At 38.6% G+C, this 10,753-nt stretch overlaps 1 protein-coding gene across 2 annotated transcripts; it reads left to right on the forward strand.

Annotated features, from left to right (window-relative positions):
* On the forward strand, positions 1-4,280 carry LOC140807474 (serine/threonine-protein kinase STN7, chloroplastic-like). Of its 2 annotated transcripts, none has more exons than XM_073164327.1 (10): positions 1-607; positions 707-793; positions 969-1,088; positions 1,180-1,282; positions 2,270-2,434; positions 2,534-2,627; positions 2,890-2,983; positions 3,070-3,126; positions 3,260-3,673; positions 3,950-4,280. In XM_073164327.1, the coding sequence occupies exons 1-10, from the start codon at positions 164-166 to the stop codon at positions 4,109-4,111; spliced, it is 1,740 nt and encodes a 579-aa protein (XP_073020428.1). In that variant the 5' UTR covers positions 1-163; the 3' UTR covers positions 4,112-4,280. The 2 variants fall into 2 exon arrangements, with proteins under 2 accessions (XP_073020428.1, XP_073020427.1); XM_073164326.1 differs by having other exon boundaries at positions 2-607; positions 1,180-1,278; positions 2,263-2,434; positions 3,950-4,279.
* The last annotated feature ends 6,473 nt before the right edge of the window (positions 4,281-10,753 follow it).

Consider the following 10,753-nt stretch of genomic DNA (forward strand, 5'->3'; position numbering starts at 1 on the left):
TGGAAATTAATCCAGGCAAAGCGAGGTTACGGTATCCCAGAATCCCAGATTACTGAACCTGCGGGTGAAAACAAATCCAGGCAATCAAAGAATTCTGATGATTTCCCAGCTCGATGTTTGATTAGTTTTTTTCAGACAAAACCACGCACCCACTTAGATTTCGATGGCTACTGTGGCCGCTGGTAGTGGTGTTGGGCTCGGAGGAGTGAAGCTTCAGTCCTTCAGTACCAAACCCCTTTCTTCATTTCTGGGCAAGAAGCTCAGTATTAAGAATCTCTCTAAATCAAGAGGAGCAAACAAGAGATTTTCCACTTCTAAGGCAGGGAATATGGTGATTTTTGCTTCGGCAGGCGAAATTTTCAATCTTGTTCACGATCTTTTTCTGGGTGTTGGAGTGGGACTCCCATGTACAGTAATGGAGTGTGGCGATATAATCTATAGAAGCACGCTGCCCAAGTCAAATGGGATTGCGGTTACAGTTCCTGGTGTGATTCTAGCTCTGGGTACTCTTTCTTATCTCTGGGCTACTCCTGGTGTGGCGCCTGGATTCTTCGATATGTTTGTACTTGCTCCTGTGGAAAGAATCTTTAGGCCTAATTATAAGAAGGTCTCTGAAACGAGTATTTTCTTTTTGACGAGTTCTATTGATTTATTGATGATGATTGTTTGTGGGTTTTGAGGTTTTTGATTTGTGGTTAAATCGCAGGATGACATTGTGTTGGGGAAGAAGTTGGGCGAGGGATCTTTTGGAGTGGTTTACAAAGCTACAATGGCTAAGAAGTCCGCTTCAAAGGTTTTTATTTTGACAAATCTCTTGGAAATTTTCGATGTTTTCCCTATATTTATTTTTGATATTCAGCTGAATAATTGTGATGCTTCAAATATGTTTGGTATCGAGCGATTGTTAAGGTTTTGGTGAAAGACTTTGGAAAGCTATTTACTAATTATCGCTCATGTTTTGCCCAAAGTATAACGATGTAGTCCTGAAAAAAGCTACTGAATATGGAGCCGTGGAGATATGGATGAACGAGCGGGTTCGAAGGGCCTGTGCTAATAGCTGTGCTGATTTTATATACGGCTTTCTTGAGGTTTCAGTTACTCCAGTATTTTCACCCCGCAGCTTTGTAGTGTGACCTTTAATTTCAATTCGAAACTCCGACACTTTAAATTATATTTCAGAGTTCTCCTAAGAAAGGTGCTGAATATTGGCTGCTATGGAAGTTTGAAGGAGAAGCCACGCTTGCTGATTTATTGCAGAGTAAAGAATTTCCTTACAATGTTGGTACCTTCTTGGACCATCTTCAAGTTACAGATGTTTATTCCTTTGTTTTTTTGACTGAATGTCACCTCTGCTGGTTATAAAGAAAATAAAAAAGGAATCTAAACCCGCCCCTTTAGTTGTTTTTTTCAAATTAACTTCAGCAACGTGATATTGATGAATGGTAATATGGGTAGTTTTGAGGTTGTGGGTATTCTTAATAACTAGCTATTGCATGTTACCATGGTGACTATGAGAACCAGAAATTCACGAACAAAATGGCGCATGATTTGACTTTTGGTAGCTTTTGGATGAATTTTGTACGTTATGGCCTGCAAATTAACAAATGCAACAGTTTATAATCATACAAAGTAGCCAATGCAATATTTTTCTGGTCATGTTGAGACACAATATTCTAGTCAGTTTCTTTACTTGAATTATCATATTTTCAATATCCTTTGCAAAGGACATATGCGCTACAACAAACATAGTGCACAGTGATATTTATGTTAAAAGTGTAGTTGGTTTAGTTCATGCCTGTGCATGGCTATGTGAAGTGACTTTGTTATCTATCCTTGGTTAGCTACATAGCGACATGATGACATCCAGACTTGATTTGAAATCTCCCTCTGATTTTCCGTTCATGGGTCACACTTTGGTCGCAGAGTTGTTTGTATTCGACCACCATTTTTCAAAATATCAGATTCAGATGCATTTCCTTGACAATTGTTGATTACTTAATCCCCCAGAAAATTACTTACATACTGCACATTTCTTAACTATATACTGCAGTGTTGTTCGAGAGAGGATTTGACTTATAACTAATAATTGTAACATGTGAAAGCAATCTATGTCTGCACTTCCTGAATATGGTAATAATTGTTGAAGCAAATAAGACGGACTTCTGGAGTCAAATTATTATCCTCATCTGCGTCGATGTATGAAGTTGCTGTCTAAGGATGCGAAATTGACATTTGTAACCAAAGATCTATTGTCATTTTCAGGTGGAAGCATTGATTCTCGGTGGAGAAGTTCCGGACGCACCAAAGGGACTAGGAAGGGAAAATAGAATAATTCAGACAATCATGCGACAGCTCTTATTTGCATTGGAAGGTCTGCATTCTACCGGGATTGTCCATCGGGATATAAAGCCCCAAAACATTATCTTTTCTGAAGGTGACAGCACAATCACAATGATGTACTAACAATGGAAATTTTTCTAACATATTCCTCTTTTACTGGAAATACTTTTCACTTATTATAATATTGTGGCAGATTCTCGAACATTCAAAATCATAGATCTTGGAGCGGCCACAGATTTAAGAGTTGGTATCAATTACATCCCTAAGGAGTTTTTGCTTGATCCGAGGTACCTTTCTTGAAACACAACATTGGTTTCTAGTTATGTTAACCGTTGTACCCATTTAGTAACAGAAGGTCTGTGGCATGTATGTCTTTGTAATGATTGAAATAAGCAGTTTTCACGGTTAAAGTCTGATAAACTATGAAATGCACTTGAACACTATTTGCCCTGATAAAAGTAGATGATAATCTATCTGATTCTTCTTATATTTTAGCTACTAACATTTAACGATTTAGTTCAACGTACATTTGATTCTCTTTCCCTATAGATATACTGCTCCTGAACAATATATTATGAGCACTCAAACCCCCTCAGCTCCCTCACTACCTGTTGCCACCGCACTTTCCCCCGTTCTATGGCAGGTTTTCCATCAATTCTCTTTATATGATATAAATATTGACCAATAATTCACATGTCTACGCATTTTGATTATAAATTCTTTTATCAGTTGAATTCACCAGACAGATTTGACATCTACAGCGCTGGTTTGATAATCCTCCAAATGGTTAGTACTAAGTATGCATGTTTCATGGATGATCCTACCATCCACCTATACTATCATTAATAAAGATTATTTTTTGGAATATGATATACTGATAAATGCCATAATTTTTCACACACAATAATTTATAATATAGGCTTTCCCAGCTTTGCGGAGCAATAGTGGCCTCATACAATTCAACCGCCAACTTAAAAGATGTGAATTTGACTTAAATGCATGGCGAAAAACTGTAGAGCCACGTGCTAGCCCTGATCTTCGACGTGGATTTGAATTGTTAGATTTGGATGGTGGAATTGGATGGGAACTTTTAATGTCCATGGTTCGGTATAAAGCTCGACAGAGAATCAGTGCAAAGGCAGCCTTAGCCCATCCCTACTTTGACAAAGAAGGCCAACTGGCTTTGTCTTTCGTGCAGAGTCTAAGGCTACAACTTATCCGAGCTACACAACAAGATTATAGTGAAGCTGCAAAGTGGATTATTCAGCTAATGGCTAAGTCGGGAACTCAGAAAGATGGTGGCTTCACAGAAGCTCAGCTCCAAGAACTTAAGGTTTGTGTCTAAACTGTTCTTTAACTGCAAAAACTAACTTGTGTCGATTCCCCTTGAAATTTGGCATGATCATATAAATACTTCGTACGAGTTTGAATAATTGAAACCAGAGATCCAACAAAGGGAGCTAAATACGCCTTCCAAAAATCCTCCAGTCATCTCAACCTCCCCTTTGTCCCGAATTTCTGTTCTGCCACTGAATTTGTAACAACCATTGAATAATAGGAAAGCCACCCTTGAGGCTAAACGTATTTATTGATTGTCAAAATGTAACAGGAAGCTCCTCCAAAGAAAAAGGCGAGCCTTGAGAGGAATGCACTGGCCTCAGCTCTTCGACTTCAGAGGAAGATAATTCGAACAATGAACGAAAGTGTTGATGAACTGAACGAGCGTAGAAAGAGCTTCTGGTGGAGCAAATGGATCCCGAGAGAGGAATGATACACACACTTGTCCTTTTCTTTCTTCATGTAAATTTTGTGCAGTTTTCACATATAATATCATGCTGGTTGAGTACATATAATTGACAAAAAGAAAAACATTTAGTATTGACAATAGAGATAAATATTGTGCTAATATGAGATGATAAACGTAGATACTTTCATAATTTTTTATTTTTCTTCTACTTTGGAGTAGTAAATAACTCTATTATATTGCATAATATCGCTAAAGGCAAAAACTTGTGTGAGACGATCTCACCGGTCGTATTTTGTGAGACGGATCTCTTATTTGGATCATCCATAAAAAAATTATTACTTTTTATGCTAATAGTATTATTTTTTATTTTGAATATCGGTAGGGTTGACATGTCTCAGAGATAAAGATTCGTGAGACTGTCTCACAAGATACCTACTCATCGCTAAAAGCCCCCTGACTTGATCACATGCTCTTCTATCTTTCAGAATAAAAACATTTAATAAATTAACCATGAATTATTATACTAAAACTTAAATTTAATTAATCTTGCGATGGATACTTGCAAACAAACAAAGAAAGAAAAACGATTCGTTTTGGCATTCTTATTTTTCGTGCAACATTTTTTTTCTTCTAATTTTTATTTTTCGTCCAATTTTGGTCCTTTTTTTACCCATTCTTTAGCTGTGGGGGAAAAGACTATACTACAATTCCATTATCATTGAAGTTGAGAGTTCTAATGTATGATTTCAATTTGTCGAGGCTATACGGTTTATCCTACACTCCGTATAGCATGGGTAAAATTTGCATCCTTGGATACCAAATATGCTGGACTGAGTTTTACGTAAAATATGAGCGAACTCCATGATCTAATAATATTGGAACAAGATCATACTTTGTGCAGCTATCGCTTGCGTGTTGGGAGATTTGAAGAAGGGGAATGATCAAATTTATTTTTGTTCATTCGAGTCAGTGTCCAGGTCGACCACTACTATTGTGGCTAGATATTGACCTTTGGATATCCATGATATGATGTAAGTTATTCGCGAAATATATGAGATTCACATGATCAAATGATGAATTTTTTTTTTAAAAAAGGAGAAAAGCATGCACCTGATGTAGCATCGACTTGTCTTATGGCCTACCTCGAAGTCACGATCAATTTTTGGGCTGAGCTGGAATTTCCTTTCCCTTTGTTAACCCAATTGAGCCAAATTTTCTATCAAATTAAATAAACAAAGATCATAACTTTATCAAATTTATTAGAATTTTACCATAATTAATGAGGTCTATATGAGTTTTCTGTGTTAAACGTGAAGTGCTTTTCCAGTGATTAGATTTGAACATTTGGATTTCTAATACATAATATGAAATTTTCTTTGAAATTCGAGAGCTTCACAACCATATAATATTTGAATATGAGGAAAATATTGGATAAATGAAGTTTTCCCTAAGAGGAAATAAGAGGAAGAGTGAGGAGTTGTAAAGGGAAGTGGGATGTCTCAAATGTGGTTTGTCCCACATTGAGAAAATCACCAAATGAAGTGTCCCTAATAAGCTCCAAGTTTGAATATGGGTTTGGGCCCCAAGGGGTACCAGAAGTTTTTAGAAGGGGGAAGACGCTCATAGGCTGTGTCTCGGTGAAACACACACGCGCGCGCTCGTCTCGTCTCGGGTCGGTGTGGTCTTTGACCAAAGTTAATCTTTTTAGACCAAATTTATTTGGAAACTAAAGTTTAACTCAACAAAGATGCACAAGAGTGTGCATGGTAAGGATCATTGGAAACTAAATTCCAAGTAAGGATCATTGGAAAGCCTTAACGAGAGTGCTTGGATATTTGAAATATACATTGAACTATGGTTTGATATATTCAAAATATCCTGCAATTCTAGAAGGATACTGTGATGTCAATTGGATATCTGACACAAAAGACTCCAAGTCCACTAGTGGGTATGTATTCACAATAGGTGGAGGAGCGGTGTCGTGGAAATCAGTCTAAGCAAACGTGTATAGCTCGATCCACTATGGAATCCGAGTTCATAGCATTAGACAAAGCTGGGGAAGAAGCCGAATGGCTAAGAAACTTCCTAGAGGATATTCCTTGTTGGAATAAGCCAGTGCCTTCCATTAACATTCATTGCGATAGTCAATCGGCAATAGGAAGAGCACAAAGCAGTATGTACAATGGTAAGTCTCGTCACATTAGACGGAGACATAATACCATAAGACAATTGATCTCAAATGGGGTTATTTCTGTTGAATATGTGAAATCAAAGGAAAACCTAGCGGATCCGTTTACTAAAGGTATAAATAGAGATCAAATGTACAAGCTGTTGAGAGGAATGGGCTTAAAATCCACAAAATAATAAATTTATAGCGGTAACCCAACCTTGTGAAGTGGAGATCACATGACCTTGGTTCAATGGGACAACTAAGTTATAAATATTAGTTTGAGTACTTGGAATAAGTAAAGGCTCATTCCTACGAAATCCAAGTAGAAAAGACCTACAACATGTGGTGAGATTAAGTTTCTTTTAATGATTCCTATACCTATGAGGTAGAGTATGGCAGGATACTCTAGATAGGAGATCACCTATATAAGTGAGAAGTAATGGCCGCTTCAATGGAAAACACTTATGAATCTAAGATATGGTCCAGGGCCGAAATGGACACAACGTGAGAACAAGAATATGTTAGAATTATTATTGTGTAAATACTATTGACTAGGTTTACATAAACGGTTGACTAGTTCAAGACATCATGTGTAGTGCCCAAATTCAGTACACGTATAACCCATGCATTCATTTAATTATTAAATCATTTAATTAGTTTAAATGAGTTTTATCCATGCATAATTTATGAAAGCTCATTATTTTAAATTATTCATGTCTATGTTGATGCACGTTAAAACGTTTGTCGAGTTTCATGTTTCAGGCGATTATTCGAAGCGGGATTGAAGAACAGACCCGGTGACGATTTTGGCAATTTAAAACGTGGTATTCTATTTTAAGTTGAGTTGGGGGCATTTTAAATAATTTATGGAGTTTTAGCATTTTTAAGCCTAAATTATTTATTTGGTAATTTTAAGACTTTAAAACTTTTAAAAGTTTAGCAAGTGTGCACTTTAATTTAATTAGGGGACCTTATTTAAAGATGAGTGGGAATAGTATTTTTAATTGAATTGTTATTTGAGTCAACCTTTTTATTAGCACCTTGGTTAGTAAGGTTAATTATTAATTAGCAAAAGTTAGTCTCATAATATTTTAAAACCCACGCTACACACACAAATTACACACGTTTACACACACCTGTAGCGCACAAAACACACACACAAGTCTCAATTCAAGTTTTATTATTTTGAGAGAAAGAAAAACTAGGGTTCTATACTCTTATAGCAGCCGCCCCTCCCCTAGGCTTTTCCAGCAAGATTTCGGTGAATTTGATTGCAAGAAAACGGTGCCACGTTCGTCACCGATCTAGCCTCGCTCCATCTCCGCTTCGGTGTCGTCGCTACGGTATTTTAAATATCAAAAAGGCACGTATATTCTGTTCTTGCTGTGTCGATCAAGTCATATATCGAATTGCGTTGTTTTTATGCGTAAAAGTTATGTATGATGATAGTAGTTTGAGCGGATCATGGATCGAATCAATCTCGAAGGAAAATTTTTAGATCTAAAACTCGTTTTTACTGTTCATGTCAAAACTGCGATTTTTCTGTTCATATTTTGGGAAAACTTTCAACGGAAAAAACGTAGAACTTTTCGATACCTTCTATTTGACATAAAATTCAAGATTTTTGGACGAAAAATGAGAGAGTTATGATATTTTTCGTGTGACTGCTCAAACTGAAATTTTAAGAAAAGTTTGGTACCATTGTATTTTTGAAGTTTTATGTTACAGGCTTCGTTAGAAATCGACGGGCGATCGTCGCTGCATATGAGTATGTTAGTATTGAGGTTTGTTGTAGGTCTCAAGGTTGTGTTGGACGTCGTTAGGTATTTGAATTAGTTTAAAGTCGTAGGAACTCGATTGATGTCAATTGCCAATTAGCGCTGTATTGGGTAGCATGGTGGACGTCGTATCTTGAAGTGTTTATATAAGTTTTATGCAATGTTATGGTGTCCTTAAGGTATTGAATCATCGTGTTCAAGTGTCAATTTGGGTGTGTAGGCATGTGCATAAGTTTTCTCGCAGGTTTCTTCGTACGGTGTGCAGACGGACCCCCACACGGACCCGAGCACGGGGTCCGTGTCTTTGTTTTCCCCTTGGTGCGTCTTTACAGTAGGTACACGGACCTGGTTCCGGACCCATACACGGGGTCCGTGCCCCTTCCCTTCCCTTCCCGAGTAGTCCTTTTACAGTACCTACACGGACCCTCACCCGGACCCTGACACGGGGTCCGTGCCTTTGTTTTCCTTCGGTGTCAATGTCCAGAGCCTACACGGACCCCTACACGGATGTAGGTACGGGGTCCGTGTCCTTCATTTTTGGGGAAGGATAATTTATTATGCTTTGAGGTTAGACGTCATGGGTTAGTACAATGATTTACAAAGTCGAGTCATGGGGAATTGTAGAACGTCCTAAGAATTTAATGAACTCGTAAGTGAGCATGATTTACCTACGTCTAAGTATGCAAGTTAAGCATGTCAATCCATGATCAGTATGTGCAGCAACGGCCCCGATCGAAGCCCAACGAATCCCTCAACGCCAAGTAAATATGTTTGACGTGCAAAGAAAATATGTTTAAGTTTTTGAGGTATGCTAATTGACTTGTGACCAAATTATGAATGGGTTTGGAAGTCGGTGAACGTGGCCGAGGACCTCTCCGCCCCGTTAAATTATGAACGGGTTAGATCGTGGTTGGAAAGCGTTAAATTATGAACGGGGACCAACCAGCCCGTTAAATTATGAACGGGGATCTCATGTATGCGACAGTGGATACGTCTCTGTCAGCCCAGTACTGTGGTGTGTCTGATCAGGCGTTTATTATGTATGGATCACTTGCTTTGAAACATCCTCTACGCAAAATGATGAAGTTATGTATGTTCAAGTATGTTCAAGTATGCAGCATGTTTATGAAAAGTTTAAGTTATGGCACGTTGAAGTATGTATGTACGTATGTTCAAGTTTTAATACGCAAGTTCAAGTTCAAGTTTCAAGTTATGTATGTCCTATTTTAAAGTTGCATGTGATTTTATTATGTAATACTCGTTATTTCCAGTTTATACGTGTTGAGTCTTTAGACTCACTAGACTTGATCGATGCAGGTGAGTACGATGAGCAGGAATTAGGAGGTGGCGACCAAGGGGCAGGCTTGGGCTGAGCGGCAGGCTAAACCCGAGGACCGCAAGTTTATGTTTATGCAAACTTTTAAAATACTCTGATTTTATGATTTGAATGTGAGACGTTTTGAGACAGCGTTCTTTTAGCAAACTTTTATTTGATGATGGATTATTTTAAAGATATTTTATGAAGGTTGGGTGACTACCGTACGGATGTTTTATTTGAATGAAATTTTTATTTTTCCGCAAATTTCAAGTAGTAAAAGTACGGTACGTTACATCATGTCACTACTCAACTAGTAAATCCTATAGTATATGACTAAGGAAGGTTCAAAGTCAAAAGCTACCTATCCCAATGCAATAATAATTCACAAGAGCTTTCAAGTAAATCTGCATACATGCATTAAGTTCATTTATGTGGGGGATTGTTGGATAAATGAAGTTTTCCCTAAGAGTAAATAAGAGGAAGAGTGAGGAGTTGTAAAGGGAAGTGAGATGTCTCAAATGTGGTTTGTCCGACATTGAGAAAATCTCCAAATGAAGTGTCCCTAATAAGCTCCAAGTTTGAATAGGGGTTTGGGCCCCAAGGGGTACCAGAAGTTTTTAGAAGGGGGAAGACGCTCCTAGGCTATGTCTCGGTGAAACACATGCGCGCGTGCGCTCGTCTCGTCTCGGGTCGGTGCGGTCTTTGACCAAAGTTAATCTTTTTAGACCAAATTTATTTGGAAACTAAATTTTAACTCAACAAAGATGCACAAGAGTGTGCATGGTGCACGCACTCGGACAGAACTGGGCGCGCGGGGGCGCCACATCCCGCGCGGACGCGCGCATGTCACTGGAATTCGAGCATCGGGCCAGAACTGGGCGCGCGCGCCCTACTGTGAAATGCACGCACTGAGACAGTGCGTTGCGCGCGGCCGCGCGTGTTGTCGCGCGGCAGCGCGTGCTGCACTGTTTCAAAAGAACATGCGCGTCCCTTAGCTTCTAAACATCCGTTCATGGTTGGTTTTCGACCAAACCATGTGTCCTCTGCCTACAAATGTGTCTCTTCTACGCATCCGGTCTAGAGAAACATGTCTCTTCAAAGCAACCGGTGATTATCTATAAATAATCCCTCAAACCATATTCAAAGGCTGCTGAATCATCTTACTTTGCTGCATATTTCTTGACATTTTGCTGCACAATTTCGGTTCATATCCTTGAAAGCAATTGCATATCTGTGTTCGCCGATATCAAGGCTTTGTAGTGCTGCAAAGTTTTGACTTGAAGTCGTTGTATCTTGGGGACGATTGCCTACGAAGTATAGCACTATATACGGGCAATTTCGTCTTGCGGAGAAAGGATCCTCCTTGCCTCGACTTGATCTTATTGTTGCTGCTTTTCGTT

This window comes from Primulina eburnea, chromosome 12 (genome assembly GCF_022965805.1).
Source record: "Primulina eburnea isolate SZY01 chromosome 12, ASM2296580v1, whole genome shotgun sequence".
NCBI lineage: Eukaryota > Viridiplantae > Streptophyta > Magnoliopsida > Lamiales > Gesneriaceae > Primulina > Primulina eburnea.